At 34.1% G+C, this 23,151-nt stretch overlaps 1 protein-coding gene and 1 pseudogene across 2 annotated transcripts; both read right to left on the bottom strand.

Annotated features, from left to right (window-relative positions):
• Window positions 1–10,415: 10,415 nt before the first annotated feature.
• On the bottom strand, window positions 10,416–13,044 carry LOC131643165 (disease resistance protein RGA2-like; annotated as a pseudogene).
• Window positions 13,045–15,305: 2,261 nt separating this feature from the next.
• Window positions 15,306–18,045, bottom strand: LOC131643205 (pentatricopeptide repeat-containing protein At1g12620-like). 2 transcript variants are annotated; one of them, XM_058913357.1, is made up of 2 exons: window positions 16,277–18,045; window positions 15,306–15,570 (listed from the first exon to the last, which is right to left on the bottom strand). In XM_058913357.1, exon 1 carries the CDS (start codon window positions 17,924–17,926, stop codon window positions 16,283–16,285), a length of 1,644 nt encoding a protein of 547 aa, XP_058769340.1. In that variant the 5' UTR covers window positions 17,927–18,045; the 3' UTR covers window positions 15,306–15,570; window positions 16,277–16,282. The 2 variants fall into 2 exon arrangements, with proteins under 2 accessions (XP_058769340.1, XP_058769341.1); XM_058913358.1 differs by having other exon boundaries at window positions 15,306–15,533.
• Between the last annotated feature and the right edge of the window lie 5,106 nt (window positions 18,046–23,151).

The following is a 23,151-nucleotide window of genomic DNA, read 5'->3' as shown; positions in this document are numbered from 1 at the left end:
TGGATAAAAAAAGGTATGGGCTTAGTCTTGGTCGTGGGAGGCCCATAGTAACATGGAAATGATGTTTGAATGCTGAAAACTTGGCCCCATTTGGAAAAAATGCCATTTTGAACAATGTTGATTTCATGTATTTCCCCAAAATTTAGCCAACTTCAACAAGGTGTAAATCCTTCAATTTTTGTCATATGAAGGAGATCTTGCACTTTTTGGAAACCTCAAAGAGTCCTATAACCAATGTCTTTGGTCTCATGTCAAAATGATTTTTGAAGCTCCTTGTGTGTCCTTTTGAAAAAAGTGTCTTTTTGTTGACTTTGAAAATGACCTGTAATGTCTTTGATCATATTTTTCAAATGGTGAATCCAATGACCATGGGATCAATGGCATTTGAAAGATAATTGAATTTCCTTCAAAACAAGCTTTGGTTTGAATTTTTTGGATGAAGGATGAGAGAGTTATGATCAGTCAAAGTTGAGTTGACTTTTCAGGCAAAAACCCTAATTTTGAATCTTAGGGTTTTGTTGATTTTTGATCTTTCCTTGATGAATTATGATCATCCAATGATCAAATGATGAATCCTTTGACAAAATATGGACTTTGACAAAAAATTTCATTTTTGACTGTCTGTTGACTTTTTTGGTCAAACGGGTCGTCTGTTGACTGTTTGAGCTGCTGACGGTGCGTCTGAGTGAATTGAAGTTTGAAAATTTGTATGATGGTACTTTGAGATATATGGATGTGTATGAAATCCATTTGAGCTCTCAAAAACTTGTTGCTCCTGTAAAAACAAGAAAAACCCTGTTTAGGGACTGTTTGTGTAGGAGACAGTTAAGCGTACCTGATTTTTGTGCAGTGCTGAGTTTCTGCTAATCGCGTGATATTCAGAAGACTTCTAACACAAAAATCTTGGAATTTTGAATTGTGAAAGATTGATTTGATTGATGGTACAAAACACTGAGAATTGTACTGCCAGCAGTTTGGCTGTCAACTGACTGTTCAGGTATTGATGTAGCAGTTAGAGTGAAAAATCAACAGTCAAGGTTAATTTTCTTTTTTGTTGTTTTTTTTTTGTTTTTGTTTTATGTGAAAAATGAAAGTTTATTTACATGACTTGTTAGAAAAACACAGACATAATAAATAACTAATATTTACGGTATGCGGGCAAAATTACCGATAATAACCCTGAAAATCATTTAATGCACAGAAATAGGAATATTTGACTGGCAGAAAACACACAAAATATTATCTTAGTAATTAAGCAATATTATGACAAATAGTACAACATTTAATACTGACAGTACAAATATCACATACTATATTGAACAGTACGACGAATAAACGGTACATTTAAGAAATAAGAAATACGGCAAATTTTAAGAATGACGATTAATGACCCATGCTATGAACAATAACATGTAGATGATTGGGAGTGCAACCATTGCAGGTCCACACTCTTCAGGACTATGCAGGCAGAAGAAAGTCATGATCACCGTAGCAATGGTGATGACTGTAAGAAACAGTGTCTCTATCCACTTTGCCATTCTTGTTAGGGAAGAAGAGAAGATAGATATGAGTTAGGAATTTGAAAGATGAGTTGGAATTTGATGTGAGATTTTATGGAAGAAAATGAGAGGTATTTATAGAATGGAAAGAAGGAAAGAGACGTTGGGGAATGATGTGATTCCGTACAAAAGGAAAATTTGAGTGGAAGTAAGATTTGAAAGAAAGTGTATGATAGTGTTGGAAAAAGGAGAGATTTGATTTTTGAAAAAAAGAGATTTGAAAAGATTTTTGCAAATAATGGAATATAGTACAAAAATTAGTGGGAAACAAAAGATAATAATAATCTACTTGTTACCAGTACAGTCTGAGTTTCCTGATTCTGCGCCTGCAAAAAGATTTAACTCTGTACCAATTGTGTCAGTACCATTTATCTGTAAATAAATAAATAGCATGTGTGAAGTAATACACAGTATTTGGTGTTTGCGTAAGAATAAATTCAACTGCAAGCCAAATTACTGTATAAGAAAAATTCTAAAAACTAAGTATTTCATATGTTAGGATATTTGTTGAAATAAAAATCCATGATTATATGAGACCCTTAATTTTCAGATTGGAGTTTTCTTGAAAAATATGTGGGCAAATTTTGGGGTATAACAGGATCCATAGCTTCTTATCAGCAGTATGAGGTTGAATCTTCCTCACATATGATTTCAAGTGCAGCTTAGGACAAGAGACTCCATCGTATTTTGCAAAAATTGGAGTTTTGAATTTCGGAGGTATAACAACTCCAGAGATGAGTCCTAGATCTTCAAAATCCAGTCCAGGTACCTTCTAAATTTCCATGGATTTCATACGCTCCTCCAGCAACTTGTATTTGTCATCAGGATGTTCATCCTCATGGTGATAGTCCTCTTCTTCTTCAGAGAGTTTGGCGGAATCATGGTTACTTTTTGCATCATCTTGCTCATCCTCGTCACTGTCTTCAGAGGCTTCGGCCTCCCTGAGTTGCAAGATCGGTCTAAGCCTTTTCCCCAGAGTATTCTTGCCTTTCTTTTTCTTATTCTTGGTAAGGAGTGCTTTCAGTTCATCTTGCCTCTTAGACAAGTTCAGGATCAGATCTTGAAATTGGGCGTTCTGAGCTTGAAGGTCTTTGACTGATTGCTCGAGATTCATGATGCTGAAATAAACAGCGAGGAGGTGAGAAACCTGTGGTGGAAACCTGTGATGCAATGTTATGAATGCAGATGCAATATTTTCAAGGATCTCTGGAAATTTAGTTAGCAACGTCAAAAATGATTTGGTCGCTTCTTCGTTTGAAGAACTCTGATTTTTGGATGTTCTTCTTTGGGAATCAAGCTCACCATATCGAGTGGGTCATCGCCTCTGATTCGGGAGCTTATAATTTTGAAGGTGCATGGCTAGAGGAAGATAAATCCTCTTGCCCCTTGATAGGTACTGAGTCTCCGAATCAGAAGGTATGTGGCCAGAGGAAAATAAATCCTCTTGCCCCTTGATTAGGAATTCGGTCCTTGATAAGAGTACCTAAAATTGTGCGCCCTAAATCCCTAAGATCCTTGAAAGGGTCAGTTAAATCATGTTATGTTTATGATGTCATGATGTCATGATGTTATGCAATGCATCAGGCAAAGCGTGAGATGGTAAAGACGAGTGAGTCCCACAAGAAAAATCTGCATGAAAACCGAAGGGTTAGTGGAAAGCACAGACAAGTCACGCAAGTGTCCTTAGGTTTAAAGGCTTGCGTGAAGTTCGTAGGTAAGTACCCTCCCCACTGAAGTTAAGTTGGTTCAACCTGTCCTAGAATAGTAACCGGGTTCTATGGTGCTCAATATCCCTGATCTTTCTCGCGGGCATTATCTCAACATGGCACTCAATCGGCCAGCCAAAAACATCCCTAGAGTCCAATCTCAATGAGTGTAGCATCGAGTATCAACCGGCTTCAGTCAGGAATCCAAAGCCATCCATCTCGCTACTTCCTATAGGCCAAAGTCAAGTTCAACTGGGGTTCTAAGGGCGAATCAGTGCTTATGACCACGCGGTAGCCAAATGTCTCCTCGATCATATTCAAGGGCCATCAGGACAAACCAAAGCGTCGCACTAACGGTTGTAGCAACCTGCCCTAAAAATTAAAGATTTAGAGTCGCCACCTATTCTGAAGGCGAATAGGAAACCTACGCAGTTAAGAGATCAGGGTAAGATACTATATTCGGGTTAAGGGAAGGTGTTAGGCACCCAAAACCCTTTCCTAAAGGTTAACATGCAAAGATTAGGGTTATGGCAAAAAATTAAGGTTAATAGTTAAGGAAATGAATAGGGTGAAAATTGAGATTTGAAAGTGAATTGAAATTGTGAGGGGGGAGACTCGCCTTGTTACCAAGTTCCTACGTATCTCCTTATGGAGAATCAGAGTCAACGTAGTTCGGGGAAGGGTTGTACGCCCTTAGAATTGAATTGTATGTGGTTTGAAGTTGTTTTGAAATTGTTTTTGAAATGCGAATGTTCAAAGGTATTTTGAGTTACCTTATCGTAGTTATGAACATCGCAGTGTTGAAACACCGTGGTATCGTGGTTTAGTGTTTTTTAAGTGTTTGGGCGTACAACCCTGGTTTGATTTAGCACTATTAACCGCAATAATCGATTGATTCAATTACCATGGTTAACAGATTCGAAGTTGTATCGTTACCAATTTTAATCAATTGACTTGATTATCACTAATAACGAATTAGGATATTTTTTAATAATTTTAAATAATTAATTTGTATCATTACCCCTCTCAATCGATTGATTCGATTAAAAAGAATAATGAATTGAAGTGTGGAAAATAGAAAGGTTAATCATCGCGACTAATAAGATAGTCGAAACCATTTAACCGAATAGAAATTAATTGCATTTTAATTGAATAACATTTTAATTACAATTATTATTGCCCATAGCGATTAATTAATTTAATCGGAACGAACAATAAATTGGAATTTTTAATATAAATATCATATAATAATTTATTATGAAAATAATAATTATTATTATATAAATAAATATATTAAATAAGATTTAATTAAAACATATAATTAATAAAAATTAATTTAGTTTATTGGGATTAGGGTTCCATGTGGTTGTTACTAGGGCGCATGGTATAGGCATCCATTCCATGGCCTTTGGATCTGGCTGAATGAAGATCTAATGGTCAGATTTTGAAGGGTACATGGCAGGTGTACAGGCTTGGGCACATAGGATTACACAAGGAAATTTAGAAAAATAATAACAAGGGCCAGGGATCGAACCCTGGACCCTAGAGACAATACACATGTGCGCTAACCACCCCAACCAGCGGACGAATCTGATCAATGCATGCACACAGAATATAATATACATAATAAAACAACCTGGGCCTCTTTTGCGCGCGAATTTCAAACCGGCCAATGGCGTAACGCCACGCCATCGTCTTCCTCCCCCAGACCTGAATTTCCCTGCAAAATCAGCTACAGATTTGCTACGATTTTGTTCGTAGCCAATAAGCCTGGAAAATAGCGAACTGCTCCTGGGCTAATCGGAGATCTTTCTGGGGTTGTTGATGCTATGCAAATGTCCACACACGTTCAGAATACCTTGAGGAAGCTTTTGCAACCTTTAAATTGGATTGAAACGCCTTAATTCTCTGAAACCGTTTTTTGGTTTTGAGTGAGTTTTCTTGTTCTTGGTTGTGCACCTCTGCCCCCAATCTTTCAACCCTTATTCACGTGGTATGCATTAGGTACTTATAGGCAATGGATTAGGTTAAGAAAAATAGTCCAAAACCTCTTTGAATCCAATATTGCAAGTTTGAGAAAATTGACTTTATTCTTGAATAATAACTTTCTATTTTTTGATCAAATTTGTTTCAAACTTTCTCCAATCAATATGCACGAAAATTACATTGTATTTTACCATAAATGCTGATTAAAATCAATCCATATGCACCTCTTTAATAAAAAATTTGATTTTCTCTTTAATTAAACCATTTTAAATCATTTAAAAATGAAATAAAATTATATATAAATTAAATAAGAGGTGAAATTCGTGGCATGTTGTTTGGATAGCTTGTGGATCAAGTTTGTATCATAAAACCATAGGCCCATTTGCAAAATTTCTCAATTTGAGCCTTCTTTTTTTTCATTTGGTCCTTCAAAATCACCCAACTTTGATCAAGCATATCTCACTCAATTTTTAAGCTATGAGAGGGTTCTAAGACTTTGTGGAAACCTTAAGAGGTCCTCTATAAGCCACTTTGGAATATATTTTTCATTTGGAGCTTTTATCGTGATCATATCATCTTTAACAAAAAATTGCTTTTGAATGACGCCTGAAAATGACCTGTAATCTTTTGTACTGTATCTCTCAAATGAAGCATTTCTAGCCCTAGCTTGTGAGAGACAAAGTTGTAGAGAATCCAATTTACTTCAAAATAGGCTTTGAGTGGGGAATTTTTGATGTTCCATGTGAAAGTTATGCCCAGTCAAAGTTGGGTTGACTTTCTCCTAAAGAAACCCTAATTTGAACCTTTTTGTATTTGTTCATCTCTGAGTTTCTATTAATGGAATCATGATCATTCTTGATCAAATGATGGTTATACTCCTCTATACTTGATGTTTGACCAATGATCATAGATTTGAATCATGATTTGATTGTAGTTGACCTTCAGGTTTGAATCAGTTGACTGTGGATCTTGGGATTGTTTGAGCAAGGCTTTGGAATTGAATCTTGAACTTTGAATTATTGTGAGTGGAATATGGAAGGCAAATTTTGGGGTATGACAACGGTGGCCACCAGTTCAACCATAACGATACATGTCGTACAACCTCCTTGGTCTCATGCCACATACCTAAGGTACACTAGATCCGGGTGTATGATCTTTCACACAAGAACATTCCCAAGCAGTACCCTTAAAAATAAAGCATACAAACAAACAATTAAAAACATTTATAATGAACTAAGCCCTAAGGTAAACCCCTCTTATAGAAATCCCCAGCAGAGTCGCCAGTTCTATAACTCGGTGGGAGAACTGACTTTTATTTTTATAAGCAACAATGTTGCGGTGAGCAAGAGTCGCCACTGACTTTTATTTTATCCAATTAGGAAAGGTATAAAAGAACAGGAAAGACCTTCTTTGAAAAAGAGATTGAGTTCGGGGGGTAGGTTATGAAAAGGGAAGGTGTTAGCACCCTTTTCATCCGTAGTTATCTACGGGCTCTTAGTTGCTTAGCTCACTTTTGTTTGAAATATTTGATTTGTTTGAAATATTTGATTTGTTTGAAAAAGTAGCGTGTGTTTAGAAAAACACTTTTGTTTTGAAAACGTCTAAAAAGACAATGTTAAAAAACATGGTGTGAAAAGTATCCGTTTTGTTTGAATCGATTGTGAGCAAGCACTTAAGAGTTCCTACCCTAATTCGTAAATTCTTTCCTATTCATTAAGACTTTCCTTGGGCGATAGTACTATCCATACCATATGAGGGTAGGTAGTCCTATACATTGGATGTGTGGGTCATCGAATGGTCGTCAAATCGTCATAGAGACTATCCATACCATAAAGAGGGTAGGAAGTCCTATGAGATGTGAATAGTCATAAAGGCAACCAGTAGAGATACCTTAGCAATCCGAAGGGACTATCATCATTTATCGAAGGCAACTCGAGGGACGAGATCATTTCATCGTAGGCAACTCGAAGGGACTATGATCTTTATTCCGAAGGGTCAATGATGATTTTGAATCGTAGGCGACATATGCTAAGGTATCCCTACGCTTCGAGGGACTTGACTATTATTTTCCGAAAGGCAACCAAGAGGGGCGTACCCTAAGGGTGAGTGAGTGCAAGTGTGTTGGATTCGATTTATAGTTTATCTTGTATTTTTTGTGAGCAAGCGTATGGTTCTGTCTTATCATACACACCCTAGTTAGCATACATCTAAGCAATATATATACAATAAAATACGGGAATTTAAAAGTGCAGAAACATAAAGATGTTCACTATGATTTTTTTACATTTTTTACCTATGTACATTCTAATATCTTAAATAAAATAAGTTAAATCAAACATGCGCCATACACGCGATTTTGAGATGAGGGAAGAAATCGGGAGAAAAAAAAGAGAAAAAACTAAAGATTAATTAAATTAAATTACTTGATTAATTCCTTAAAACTAATCTAAATCTAATAAATTAAACAAATTCTAAATAGAAAGTTATATTCAAAATTATCAAAAACCTAATTAATTCTAATTATTTTTAGTAGTGAAAACTAATTAAATTAAATTATATAATTAACCTAATAAATGACTAATTAATTGTTTGGAAGAAAATAAAAGAAAATTGGTTGGAAACATGAAAATATGGTGAAAAATCAAGAAGTAGCAAAAAGTGCCACAGCCAGGATCGAACTGGGGACTAGATGATTGCAAAGGGATGTGTTGGCCGTTTGATCTGTTGCTGCAACTTGTTAGTTCAACCAAACAAATAAAACAAATATTAAAAACAAGACTAAATGGTTCAGTCAAAAGCTTGGTCCGTGTGGGGCCCTGGGGTATGCGTTCAGCCAATCAGACAGGGATAAGGATTTGGACCCTTTTGACCAATCAATTACGTGCTGAGAGAGAAAGATGGAATTTTGACTGGCCAACCACGATGCAGCACGTCATCGTCTTCTCCAATAGGCCATGCAGCATTTATTTGCTGCGGTTTAGCTTGGATTTTTGCTATGGTTTCTGCATATGGCGTTCGTAGCTATTACCTGCAAGAATCAAACGTTGCAAAAAACGAAATATGAACCAGAACTAATAACCCAGATCGACATAAAATCGTGCTACGGACTCAATGGAATGGTCTTCTCGACCGGATACGGCTTGGAATACGGGGTACGAGCGTTCATGTTCTTAAAGCCCTAGCAATGGTATTTTTTGATTCCGGTCCGAAAACTTCCACATAATACGTCAAGGCTGTTCTAAATGAGTCCAGGAACATGTTAGTGGCATCAAATTATATTAAATATCATGGTATGCAAGAATACGAAAAATAAAACATGAACAAAGCTTATGAATGTGATGCGGCCAATATACATGTTATGGGACATCACCAATGGGATCTTACCTCTCGATACTACCTTATTAAGAGATCCCAGTCGTTATTTGATGTGAAGACAAGGCTGCACCTAGTGACACGATTTTCACCTTTTTTTTTTGAAACTTTGCAAGTATGGGAGAGGTATTTTGGAGGCTAGGGTTCGTCCTCTTGTGTGGCTGCACTCTTATGCTTATATATGGGAAGATTTAGGTCAAACAAAATGGGAGAGAGATCAAGCAAATTGATTGGAAAATATTTGTTCTTTAAGTGTGCATGAAACCTTTCCAATTTTGTTGAAAATCTATTTTGGTGCTTTTTTTTTCACGTGTAAATGAAGTCATGGGATAAATTTGGACATGTGATATGAATGGAAAGTTTTTTGTGTGATTTTGTTTTATTTTATTTTGATTTTATTTGATTTATTTTGATTTAATATGAATAAAATCAAGGATAAATGAAATAATATCATAAAATAAATAAAATTTGAATCTTGGGCCCTTTGAGGCATATGAGAGGCCATGGTGCCTATTTGGGGTCTCAGCCTTTGATTATCCTTGAGAAAAAATCAAACCCTAGTTCTGACCTTCATTGCTTAGGAGGAGAGTGAGCCTGTGGAGATTAACTGAGCTCAATTATCTTGAAATGTAATGGGCAAATTTTGGGGTATGACAGGTTCTATATGTGTATTTTGCTATAAGAAAGAAAGTGAAAACAAAGATGGAGAATGGTTGGACCGATACAAAATTTGAACTTAATGGTGGGTGGAATTAAAGATTTAGAGCGTAATTAGTTCAATTGGTTTGGTTCATCGGTTTGGCGGTTCCTAAAAACTAAAACCGAGAACCGATCCAAACCACATCGGTTTTTATTGGTTTGGTTCGGTTTTAGAACCAAACCATAAATAATCGATTTTATTTCGATTTGGTTTATTTTGGATTGTCGGTTTAATTGGTTTTTTCTGATCCACTTACACCCCTAGTATTTGATATCTAATGTTTATTATCGCATTTCTTAAATATTCGATATATTTTTTAATTGAATTTTTTAAAAGTCTGGAATAAACTATTCAAATCAATTGGTTTAAGGACAAAACTTAGGTACAATTTTTTCAATGAAAATATGACAAGTGTATAATTTCCACTTACATGTATGCAGATTTCTCATATTTTCACTCACTAAATGTTATTTAAGTATATTTGTCATATTTTCATTGAAAAATAGTAAGAACCACACCTAAAAAAATTGTACCTAAGCTTTGTCTTTGGTGGTTTAAATATAATTTTTTTTTAAATTTAATAAAACCACATATTTTTATGCCGACATTTTAATAAATCTAATAAATATTAATACATCACGTATAAATCCAATAAAATTTCATAAAAATAAAAAACCAAAAATTTCATGAAAATCCGAGACAATAGTATAAAAAATCGAAAAACCAAGTGTTTTTTTAAAAAATTTGAAAAATTTCGTTAGACCTATTCTAATAAAATTGTACACCTTGAGGGGGATATCAAAAGGTAAAAGGAAAAGGGTGCCATAAAAGTGGAGTCTGTGACTTGCTCAGATCCATAATATAATGAAGTCAACATTGGTGAGTCTTCTGAATGAAGTTATTAAAAACATTATATTTTGAAGGAGGAAAGAATTGATTGGAACGTTAAATCAGAACAAATGTTTTCATACATATGCTTTTTGAGAATGGTTAATATACACATTTTGAAATCATAAAATACATCAAACATGAAAGAAAATTAACATTTTGAATCTTAAATACATCTAACATGAAACAAAATAAACATTTTGAATTCTTAAGAAACATCAAACATTATATAATAAACACTTTGACCGTTGATGCAATTTCAGCTCTAACCTTTTTTTTTCCAACACTTATTTGATGACACAAAATAATGTTTACCTTCCAAGGTTGATGATGGATTCATTCCTCCTCCTTTTCTCATTCTTCAATGCAAATGTTTTTAATATGACAAATCATGGGCCAGTACTCCCCAGAATGAGGCTGACATTTTTGGTACAATTCAGGACAATCACGTATGAGTAAATCTTCAAGTACAGTGAGGTGATCCCAGCCACTTATTGAAAGACTCGACAATTCAGAACAACTAACAATACCGATCCTCTTAAGACGAGTCATTGTAGTAAGATACTCGGGAAGCATTTGAAGCTTAGGAAGCTTGACAGTTTTTCAACAGAAGGGAGTGGATGTTCGAATAAAAACTTTAGATTGACACAATCCTCAAAAATCAAAGTTTGAAGATTGTTCAAGCTAGCGAATTCATTATATGGTAGAGTAGATTGTTTTGTAGTAACACACAGAATTCGGAGGCTAATCAACTTTCCTAATCCTTTAGGCAACTCTTCAAGCTTTGTGCATCCTTGAAAAAACAAAGCTTGCAAATTTAGAAGTTCACAAATGGAATTTGGTAGTGTTTTGATTTTGTGATTACGAGAAAGATTGAGACAACTCAGGTGCTCTAATTTTGCAATTGATTTGGGCACAGTTTCAAAAGAAGAGCCACTTAAATCTAAATAACGCAAGTCTTTGTACTTTGACAGCCATGTGTTCAGAACACTTTCACTCTCAAGACCCACTCCCCTGATGGGAAATTGTATGCTTCTCACACTTCTAGACTCTGGAAATAGAGCAAGGCCAAATGACTTATCTTCAACAACAAATGATAAATGCCTTGCTTGTTGAGGTATATTTCGAGTTTGTGAGTTTACCGCCACAAACTCGTCTCCTGCAACATACAATGCAAGATCTTGTATCAAATGATGTACTTTGAACTCGCAAAAGAAGCCAAAGTCATCGACATCCTGAATAAATGATCTTGAATGTAACTCATCAATATATCTTCCTGCAACATGCTCTAGCTTTTCTCTTCCATTTCCGGATTGAACTAATCCAAGGGCTACCCAAAGATCACACATTGCAAGACTATTAAAGATATAATCTTTGGGATAAAGGGAAAAATAAACAAAACATTGTTTTAGAATGGATGACATTTGATCATAACTTACTTTTATGGCTGGTAAAATACTATCTTTTTTTTGTTCTAAATTCCATATCTCAGAGTCTCTCACAAATTCCCACTTATTTATATCAAAGTTTGAGAAGAGAGAACTTCCTAATGTTTTAACAGCTAGTGGAACCCCGTGACATTTTTTCACAATTTCTTTTGTAATCTCCACTAGATTCAGATATCTTTTTTCTTCACCTTCCTTGAATGCACATTTGACAAATAGAGATAAACATTCCTCTGAAGAAAGACCTTTTAAATTATATGAGGAAACATTACCCATCATGGAAGCAATAGATGTACTACGTGTTGTCACCACAATTTTGCTTCCTGGTGCGCCAACTTTGATCAAATCTTCCAACTCAATCCACTTTTCACGATCTTCGTTCCATATGTCATCTAACACAAGTAAAAACTTTTGACCAGAAAGTTTTTGTTTCAAACGACTTACTAGCTGCACAATATCTAAGCTATCAATGTTCTCTTGAGGAGTGAATGGAGCTGAAGCTGCTTTAGAATCTGCAGTACTGGCAGAGTTGATGATTTTAATGATTATCTGCTTGATGTCAAAATTAAGAGAGACACATACCCACATCTTCAATTGGAAAAGCTGATCCACTGTGTCATCATTGAACACCAACTTTGCAAGTGTGGTCTTCCCTAATCCTCCCATGCCCACAATCGAAATGACACAAATGCTTTTATCACCATCATTTCCATCATGAGGAAAAGGCTGCATCAAAAGCTTGATAATTTCATCTTTATCATTATCCCTTCCGATTACACGTGAAGCATTAATGTCAGGATAAGTCAATTCTCTTTCTTGCACAACAAGTTCGGGAATAGTTGTAAGCCCATATGTTTTACCCTCAGCTGCTTTCTTAAACAATTTGTGACTAATTTCTTTGATTTAATGTGCCATCCGAAGACGGAATACAATTGAATTATTTGTAGAAAACAAGTGGCTTACCTTGTTTTTGATGCTTCTAGAGGATTTGACAATTTGCTTTCTCTTGTCTTGCAACTCAAATTTATCAAATATATCTTCAGCGTCAAAGCAAATGTTTTGGATCTGCCTCAGCCATTCACGTAAAGCGTGGCTTTGGTCTTTCCTGGACTCAGCATCCAGTAGATAACCTCTGACAATTAACAAAGAGTCTCTGAAACGTTCTAGATCGTCCTTCACACCATAGGCTAGATAAGCTTCTTGACAAGCAAAAGAAGCAACCTTCCCAAGCAGTGAATTGGCAATATCGAAGAGAAATGATTCTGCCATGGTAATCAGGAAAGATCAGATCTTGAGTTTGAGGTTGTGGTGGTGATAGACAAAGTCTTCTACTGTCATGAACAATGGACCTAAAAGTGAAGACGAGGAAAGGCACATTCCTCAAAAGTGAGAGCCAAAAGGAATATGTGGTTCCTAAAAATTTGCTTTCTAAGAAATGCATGGTGCTGAGTGGTGAGGTACTATTGGAATCCTAAGAGCTATAGTACTATATATTGTATACATTGCATATCAATCAGACTCAGGAAAAAAATGATTAAAGAAGTAATAGCTAGTTGTCTTTACACTTTCTGCTAAGTTCTGTAATTTTGCTTGTAGTGCTGCACCTTTTCTTTACTGCCATAACATTAACATAACCACAACAACTTCATAATTTATTATTGACCATTGACCATAAGAGTGTTTTTTGGTTTATAAACTACACTTTAAGTTTTTATCGTTAAATTTTAAAATAATTCTAAATAATGTTTTTTTTAAAACAATTAGTTACACGTTTTATATTAATTTTTGGATTAAATATGTTTTTGGTACATATAAAATTACTAAATTTTATTTTTTTCATATAAAAAACTTATATGTTTTTTTGTCAACAAAATTATTATCCACGTAATTTTAGTCTTCATCAACCTTCATGTATTTTTTTCTCTTCTAATTTCACAATTCTTGTATCAAAGCGTGAAAGATTACAAGCGGTTAATTTTAGGTTTAAATGATTTCTCGTTTATTATGATTTTGTTTTACTTACTTGTTGATAAGTTATTTGGTGATTTGAAGCCGGGTTTTGATGTTTATCTTCCAAACAACAGGTTTAGAAAGTCTTCTCCTGGTCATCCAAATTGTCTGCTCTACTTGTCTATGTAATTACATCTCAAATCATATCACTATGATTACTTTAAATTTTTTAAGTGGTTTTAATACTATTATCAAAAAAAAATTCGGAGTAATCGTGTCTATTACATGAATAGCTATGCAAATTTGTCCTTAGCTCTAATTTCCTTCATATATATAGTACAGAAATAGAAGTTCTTGAGAGACAGTGTGGCGACGTTCCAATGAAAGTTTGTGATTGTACTATAAGTGTTTTCATATCCATATATACTTGTTTATGTTATCGAGTATAGCATCATTTTTAGTTCTTAAAGTATCATTATTATTAAGTGAAACATATTATTTTAACATTAGATCAATAAGTCTCAGTATCTTATTTGATCAAATGTTAGAAATTAACTTGTGTATTATGCAACACATATCTCATTTGTGAACCATACAACTAGCCTTTAATAAAAACAACTATTAGACAATTCATGTTCTCAAATGCCATCAACCATTGATCTGCTCTCTTTTGTATCTCCTCAAGCTGCTTATCCCTTTTCCACTCCAATCTCATCATCTATCTTGACATTGCACAAAGATAACATTTCTTTCAAAACACTAAATTTTGTTTCACTCACATTCTTCACTATATATAAATATTTCTTTTCAAAGCAATAATTATCAGCATGGTTATACTAGTTGTGCTCAGTTTTCATTAGAAAAATATAAATATTAACAGAATACTAAGCAACTCAAAGTATTCACAACTGAAGCTAACTATGAAGCTGTAAAAGAGAATTCTTACATTTTTCATTTTATCAGAACACAAAATGTTTCATATCATTTGAGATATTAGTTCACAAGAAACTTGTTCAATTAACCTAGCCCTCCTTCATTCTCACCAACCATTTACAGCCTAAATAAACTGTGTCGGACAGTTTATAGCACAAAAGTCTCAGAGTATCTCCATTCATACACATTCTTGATTCCGAGTCTGCATATTGAACCTTTCAATCCCATTCATGCATGTGAGCTAATTATGGACTATGTTTATTGTGTCTGCTTCAAACTATTGTAGCAAGTGGGAAGCATGAATGAAATTGTAAGGACTATTAAAGTAAGAAAATAAAGCATAGTGTCAAGTAGAAATAGATAGAAGTGATCTCACCGAACCTTGCAAAACTCTTTTCTCTTAAAATCATTCAGTAATTCAGAACAGGAAAATGTGACTCCGTCATCTGTAAAATCTTGTAAAGCAACGACAGGGTCACTATTTGACAGCACTTTGTACAAAATAATATCACAGAACAGAAGCAATTGTTCAAATTCTGCTACACTTTAGGACCATTATAACTGCTATTTAACAAACCTGCATAATCTTTTACTTGATGTGGTCTAATGCTAGCTTCAGGCCCTGCATATTTTGTGTAAAGGAAATTGACTTTAACTAGATATTTTTTCACATTGTTTATATTTAGGGATAGAAAATATTCTAAAGTAAATTACAGATTTCACAATTTCATGGAATGAGACAGAATTAATGGAAGAAACAAATAAATAATAGAAAACAAAGAGTATATCATTTCTGATAAGCTTGTGTGTCTGAATCTTCATTGACAAAAGCTCTCGCGTCGCACAAATAACACAAAATTCAAAGTAGCCATAAATACAGTTCCAACAGCCTCGTCATTAGTACATACTAATCAATCAAAACTAAATACTGATGAATAATCAACTGATCCTGCAGTTCAGATATCCTTGAATGATGTGGGCCGTTTGTTTGATCCTGCATAATGATTTAGATCAAGCAGGCAGTAAGGAACCTGAAAGACGTGCAGAAAACAATTTCCGAATTTGAGTATGTTGCACAGAACTTTTATTAGAAAATCTATCATAAAGGTACAAGATAGATTTAAAGTTCTTTTTTGCTCTTAAGGTAAAAGATAGATTCAAATTCATTATATTAATACACAAGCTAACATAAGTTATAGGGTGCTGAAAAATAATCAGCTCAAAGGCACTTTAGATATTGACACAGACATCAACAACCATCTAGAACTCTTGGATTTGCAGATAAATATAATTGAAGAATTGGATCCACAACTCTTGGATTTCCCCTAGTAATAAGCACACTTGTGAACAACTCATTTTGCCAAGATACAGAACTTAAATAGAATTATTGCTATATCTCGAAACTCATGATATCATTATCATATACATCACAACCATATACAGGAACATAAACATTCAAATCCCTTCTCAGATTGGTTTCTAATCTGACTATCTAAAAATGAACAATCAAAGATAACTATGTCGACAAAAAAAGAATCAACTATTGACGCCATTAAAATATTGAAATGAACATAATAAAAACACATGACTTTTGATTTAAATTAAAGTGACAGTGAGACGATTTGAGCAGTCCGCCTTCTTTTGTGTATGTAACTATCATCAAAATATATAATTAAATCATAATAATTACAAACTTGTACGCAATATACCAAATTAAATAATGAGAGATTATCTTACCTAGAGTTACTTTTCAAGTAGACCTCTAGTAATCATTTCACGGAGAAGTTTCTCTGCCTTTTCATTCTCATTTTTATAAAAGAGAGCACGGATAATAGTTTCATAAGTTATAGCATCAGGAATGATACCATTGTATTCCATTTTGGAGAACAAGGCCTCTACTTCATCAAACAAGCCCTCTCTACAAAGTCCATTGATCATAATATTATACGTTCGGATATCCAGACTATATCCCTTAATCAAAAGATCCTTAAAAACATCTTGTGCGTTCTTAAGTTGTCCTCCTTTGCATAGTCCATCTAGAAGTATATTGTATGCGCATATATCTGGTTGAATGCCCTGGTCTTTAATTTTCTTGACTAATGCAATAGCTTTGTCAACATCATGGTTTTTGCATAAAGCATGTATTAAAGAAGTGTAAGTGAATATATCGGTCGATTGACCATTCTCTTGCATCTCAAGAACAAGCTCCCAAGCATAGGAGATTCTCCTTGATTTGCACAAACCATCAATAAGGGCATTGTAAGTTATCAAATCAGGAATAATATTGTTGCAACTCATTTCTTTGAAGAGATTGATGGCCTCATCCACCATTTTACTCTTGCACAATCCATTGATCATTATATTATAAGAATGAACATCACGAGCCACTCCCCTTCGAGCCAGAGTATAAAATATATTTTTGGCCTTGTTCACTTCATTAACTAGGAAATACCCATCGATTAATGAATTGTATGTAACAACACCAGGTGTTACACCTTCTTTTGTCATCATGGCTAACACTTTTTTAGCTTCTTTCACATTTCCTTCCTTACAAAGAGCATCAACCAATATACTAAAAGTATAAGCATCTGGGTTGATGTTTTTTGATACCATTTCATGGAACAAGCCAAATGCATCTCTCAATTGACCAACAATGCAAAATCCATATATAAGAGCGGTGAAAGTAACAACATCGGGAGAAATTTTCTTTGCAATCATTTCAGAATATAACTCATAGGCTTCCGTAACAAATTTATCTTTACACAAACTATCAATTATTATGCTGTGCATTTCCACATCCACATTGACCAACTTCCCATCAATTTGTCTCAACATTTTCATGGCGGCTCTTGTTTCCCCAATTTTACACAGCCCGTTAATTAAAGTACGATAAGTAATTCGGTCCAGCCGAAACGCACGTGCAATCAAATGGTCATGAAAGTGCAGAGCTTCATGAACCTTACTGTTAAGACACAAACCTTTGATAAGAGTATTCAAAGTTATGGTATCAGGCTGAATTCCAATTTTGAGAATTTTGGCTAATACGGAAAAGGCAAAACCCATTTGACCAGTGTGGCAATAACAATTGATGAGAGTGTTTAAAGTAATAATATTTGGTTTAATTTGGTTGAATTCCAATTGGTGAAAAAGGGAAATGGCAGTGGCGTAATGATTCTTAGTCCTAGCAAGGAACCCTAAAATCTTGTTAAATTGAACAATGGAAGGAGTAGAACGCATATTAAGCATGTGATGGAATGAGAAAACAGCATCATCAACATTAATATTATTATTGGGAATGAATTGATGGAGAGAGTGAGAGAAAACCCTAAACGAAGAATGAGAGTGAAAGGAAGATAGAAAATTGGAGTAAGAAACGAACCTCAACATTTCGAAAATTTACAGAGGAGAACTGTTCGGGAGTTCTGGGATTTGCAGCCTTGCGTGGTATCTCTGAAATTGTTAGAAGGTTGAAAATGGGTAGATGTTTTTTGAAAATGATAAATCGAAGTGGGATTATTGTCCTAAAATATTTAATAGCGATGAAATTTTTTTTTTTTTGGCTTTATATCACCGATTTAGTCCGGTTCGGGGGCGAGTTCTGACATCAAGTGGTTTCATCCCCCTCCCGATCGCAGTTGCGGGGAATCGAACCGTGGTTCTCCCTACCAAGTCCAATAGCGATGAATTTTTTTACCATACATATAAAATAAACAAAAAATTTCAGTTATATATACATCTATCTAAATATTATAATAACCAGTGGGAAACCCGTGCGTCCGCACGGGTTCTGGTGTGGGTTGGACCGAATTTATCAGATACATATAGTCTTAAGTAAAAAAAATGGAAAAAGTTTTTTTATATGAAATTGAAATATATAATATTGTTTAAACAAAACTATTAAATTGATAAAAAAAAGTTCAAAAGTAGTATTTATTTATAGAAAATGATTTATTTATAGATCAAAAGTTATATTATTCACACAGATTTTTATCTGGTTATCCGTACGTTCATACAGTACCGGTGTGTTACTCATGAGTTGACACGGGTTTTGACCTCATTACCCGTTCGTTTACACGGTACTGATGTGTCACACGTGTGTTCGCAACACGAGTACTTGTGTGGACCGCAGATACGTCACCCAGTTTGTCATGAAAATTCAAACAAATTAAAAAAATCAAAATATTATTGGAAAAAAGAAAAAATATAGACGGAACGAAAATTGTATACCTTTTTAAAAACTTCTATCGTTAAGAGAAAAAAAATCAATTCTAAAAAATAGAAAACAATATATTTTTTAAAATTGATAGATTTGTAATAGTAAAAAGATTGGTAAAGTTTAATAAATAAGACAAATAAATATTCAAAATTAAAATTAGTTGAAAATCAATAAAAATATGGAACTTCGGTATTAAATCTAGTGGGAAATTAAATCTAGTTGGAAACCCGTGCGCCCGCACAGGTTCTGGTGTGGGTTGGATCGGATTTATCAAATACATATAATATATAATATTAAGTAAAAATATTGAAAAAAAAATTTATATCAAATTGAAATATAGAATATGATTAAAATTTTATATTAAATTGATTAAAAAAAAGATCAAAAGTAGTATTTATTTATAGAATATGATTTAAAATTAATAAAAAAAATAATGTATTATGTATTGTTTAGATTCCACTTACTAAACATGAATAAGAATAATAGACAATTAAATGTATGTTCTAAAGTCCAAAAATAGAATGATAAAAAAGAAAGAACTTTAATGTTGTAAAAAATATAAAATAACATGTGTTTGCATGAATTTTTGTATAGTTACCCGTGCGTCCGCACGGAATTGTCACCAGTTTGATTTTTAAATAATTGTCACAAGTTATGATATTTTAAATTAAAACAATCAATATAAAAATATTAGATACATAAATAATTAAAAAAACAACACATTTTACTCGTGTTTGAATTCATACATTATTTTAAATATTTTTTATTTTTATTTTATTTAATTATATAAAATTATAATAATTCGTGTGTTCAAAAAATGTAAAAACCCCGTTAGAGACAAAACATTCTCCTTTCCAACTAACCCTGTTAATTCTCCTTTCCAACTAACCCTGTTAATTCTCCTTTAACTTTTAAATTAAAACATAATTATGTATTTTGTAATCAAAATACTTTTTTTAGAAATAACATGCTGCTTTTTTTTTCTATAAATGTAATTTAAAAAAATAAACATGATTATCTACTACACGTTGGCATTGAAAATAAGAAAATCCAAATATACTATTGTACTACTATATACACATAAGGGAACATTGAAAACTATTCATACTGTAAGTTATATTATTCCACCCTATATCAGGAAAATTCATTTCATACACAATAACATGGGCTTTGGCTAATATGCATAAGGATTTTCCTTATGCACCATGCATAAGCCTACATAAGTCATTGGATCATGTTTTTAATCCAGTATTGAGTATTGAGTATTGAGCGGTGAGTATTAAGTATTGAATAATAACAATTGATGTCTAGAATTTGATTCAATGATCCAAGGGTCCATAATAATTATGCACAGTGCATACATTTTTATCTATGCACGGTAATGTATAGCTGATTGTTATGTATGTTCTCATTTAATATATCATTTTCAAAACACTCAGCTATATCACCGATTATCATAATTGCTTCTTTTCCACATTAAGCATATTCTACAACTCTATATATATTGAGTGCAACATAATAGTTCATCTTCAAATATTAGTTAAATCAATAATTTATCTTTACAAACAATTTCAACAACACATAATAATTCAACTACATAAGCCACTTGATAAGTGATCGGAAAAATAGCAAGTGTACTATTTTGCCTCTGTAGTAATAATAGGGAAATTCCCCGAATGTCGATCTCAAGGACTGCGTAGTAATATCGAGTTCAAATTGTAGTTTAATTAAACAAAAACTAATGTTGGGGTTATGTTTGCAAATTGTGACTAAATAATAATTAAAATAAGCAGAAAAGTAAATTGGCTTTTTGACAAATATGATTATTATGCTAGGGGTATAGTGTGTGATTGTTCCTGTAATAACCTTGGATTTAGATCTCTTCAACAAGTTCATGACCTTTAATTACCGCCCTTTAGATTATTTTCCCCTAAGTCCTTAGTGGGAAAATCTTTGAACATTCATCCTAAATCCTAAGTCCTTAGAGAATTATGATGAAATCAAGCCTTTATGTTATCAACAGTTAACCGGTAACTATAGGGTATCCCTAGTCCTAGGTGATATCTACTATAGTCTAATCGTACAAAAACCTTAACAACCGTTGTCCAGCTGGTTGTTAACCGTAAATCAATCTTGTTGGTCCGACAAAGAAAGCATAAAAACCTTGTACAATTAAATTAAATAAGAAAACAAATCTATTGATGAACTCAGGAATTCAAAATCATTACAGAATCAAATCAGGGACACCCCCTAGCATTAGGGTTTAGTTACTCATATTGTTCAAAGAAAACAAAATATAAAATAGAGACATTACAAGAATTGAGATGAAAGTTGATCTTCAATCGCTTCCGTTCATGAAAACCTTCTTCTCTCCCAAACCCTTGTTTTCTCCAATCTTCAATCGTGTCTTCTCCATGCCAAAAAGTCCTCTAATTCATCGTTAAAACTCTTCTAAATAGTGCAGACTCACTTAGGTTGGTTGGAAGTACCCAAAACGCCCCCATAGCTTAACCCATGGAAAAAATATGAAAAAATCATAAAATCAGCGTCACATGCTGACACGGGTCGTGTCAGCCAACACGGGCACCCGTGTCAGACTTCTGTCATCTTAAAACTTATTTTTTTTCTCTCAGGCCTCCTGACACGGGTGCCCGTGTCAGGTAACACGGCCCGTGTCAGCCCATAACTTCATATTTTGGCTTTGAGTTCTTCATCAAAGTTGTAGCCCTTTTCGTTAGCAAAATTTTGCCACCGGAACCGCGTCAATCGGAGTTACGAAGCTCTAGTTATGATCAAAATACTACACACTTGTCACGATGAGAAACATGCTGAAAATTTCCAGATCTCACACTTGCTAACACGAGCCGTGTCAGCCCCGTGACTTTCATCTCTTTTGTATTTTCTTGGCCACGCTTCATCCTAACACTGACAATTTCAGGTGACACAGGTGGTCGTGTCAGACCTAATGTAGCTTGATTTTTCACTTCCTTCGAAACTCCCCTTTTTGTACTTTTTCGCATTGATTTGTCTCGATTTATTCCTTGGAGCCTGCAAATAGTAAAATACACAACCAAAGCATAAAATGTAGAAGAATAAAGTAAAACACTTGAAAATATAAAGCAAAGACGACTAAAATCAACGGTAAATAAACGTGTAAAAACCACTGATCAATAAGTCTTAGGTGGCCCTCACAAAAATTGCTAGAAATCCACCCTCACCTCAGCTATATGATCCAATATCCCAGCCAAATTGCAAGAAAAGCTTCATGATGCCTTCCAGTATCTTTGAAATAGAACCAATGTCTAAGAAAGTATTGGAAATCACTGCTGATAGATACCTACAGAAAACATTAAAATTATGTAAAGAGTATGATCCTTAGTCTACAACTGTGGAGCTTTAACATTCTTGTAAGTGGAGTACAATAACATGTCAATTTTGATGATTAAAAAAACAACAAAACAAAGATACCAAACAGGGGAGGAGAAGAGTATTGTTTTTCTGGCAAATTCTTTACAGCTTCCTCCTAAAACAAACTTGCAACACGATCTACCTCACTTCACAGATCAACACATCATCTCTAATTCATACCAACTCACAATTTCATCATCATCTCCAATTCACATCAGATTCATAACTTTCTTCATCGATTTGCACAATCACCGACACACCAAAATGACTAATTAACGGATCGCAGCAACAACTCACAACCATTCGTAACCGAGCAAAAATCACCTCAGAACGACGGATCGCAACAACAATGACGTCAACTTTCAGCATACAATGGATCGACGCATATCATATCAACATCACCTCATCACCGACGAACACAACTCAGTAGCAGCACATCTGACTTCAAAGTTTCACAACGCCGCACTGCTCTTCAACACAACAACCAGTTTGTAAATCAATAAAAATATTGAAATTCGGTGGCAGACATACCATCAAGCAGTTTGTAACATCAAGCCTCTTAGATGGGGTATTGGTTGAACATGTCTCCGAACTCCAACTTTGTTGATTTGATAAGGATGGCTGAGCAGAGAGACTTAAATCTGCAGATAGAGAATGTTGATTACAGGAAAAGGTAGTTTACATTAGGACATCATTCTTCACATGTACCAATATTAGATCATATTAAGGAGGCTAAACCAGCAGAAAACTCCCTTCACCCACAACATTAATACAATCAAGAAAATATAACGTCAAATCCATTAGCAAACACTCAGTTAGTAATGACATTTAAAAAAAAAGCTTGCTGGAATACTTCTAAGCTTTGATTCATCAAAATTCAAAAAGAATGTAATTTTGCAACTGCGACCAGCGGCGACAGTCGCAATCGGCGTCGTAACAGAAACATAAACAATTGTTATATGTAGTTTCAAAAAGTATCTTTAGTTCC

Source organism: Vicia villosa, unplaced genomic scaffold (genome assembly GCF_029867415.1).
Source record: "Vicia villosa cultivar HV-30 ecotype Madison, WI unplaced genomic scaffold, Vvil1.0 scaffold8, whole genome shotgun sequence".
Lineage (NCBI taxonomy): Eukaryota > Viridiplantae > Streptophyta > Magnoliopsida > Fabales > Fabaceae > Vicia > Vicia villosa.
Note: the sequence above shows the minus strand (reverse complement) of the source record. Positions and strands in the feature narration are given on the sequence as shown.

What these genes read in the sequence shown, in the direction of transcription:
- LOC131643205 (XM_058913357.1), bottom strand. Translation starts at nt 17,926, where the DNA reads ATGTTGAGGTTCGTTTCTTACTCCAATTTTCTATCTTCCTTTCACTCT.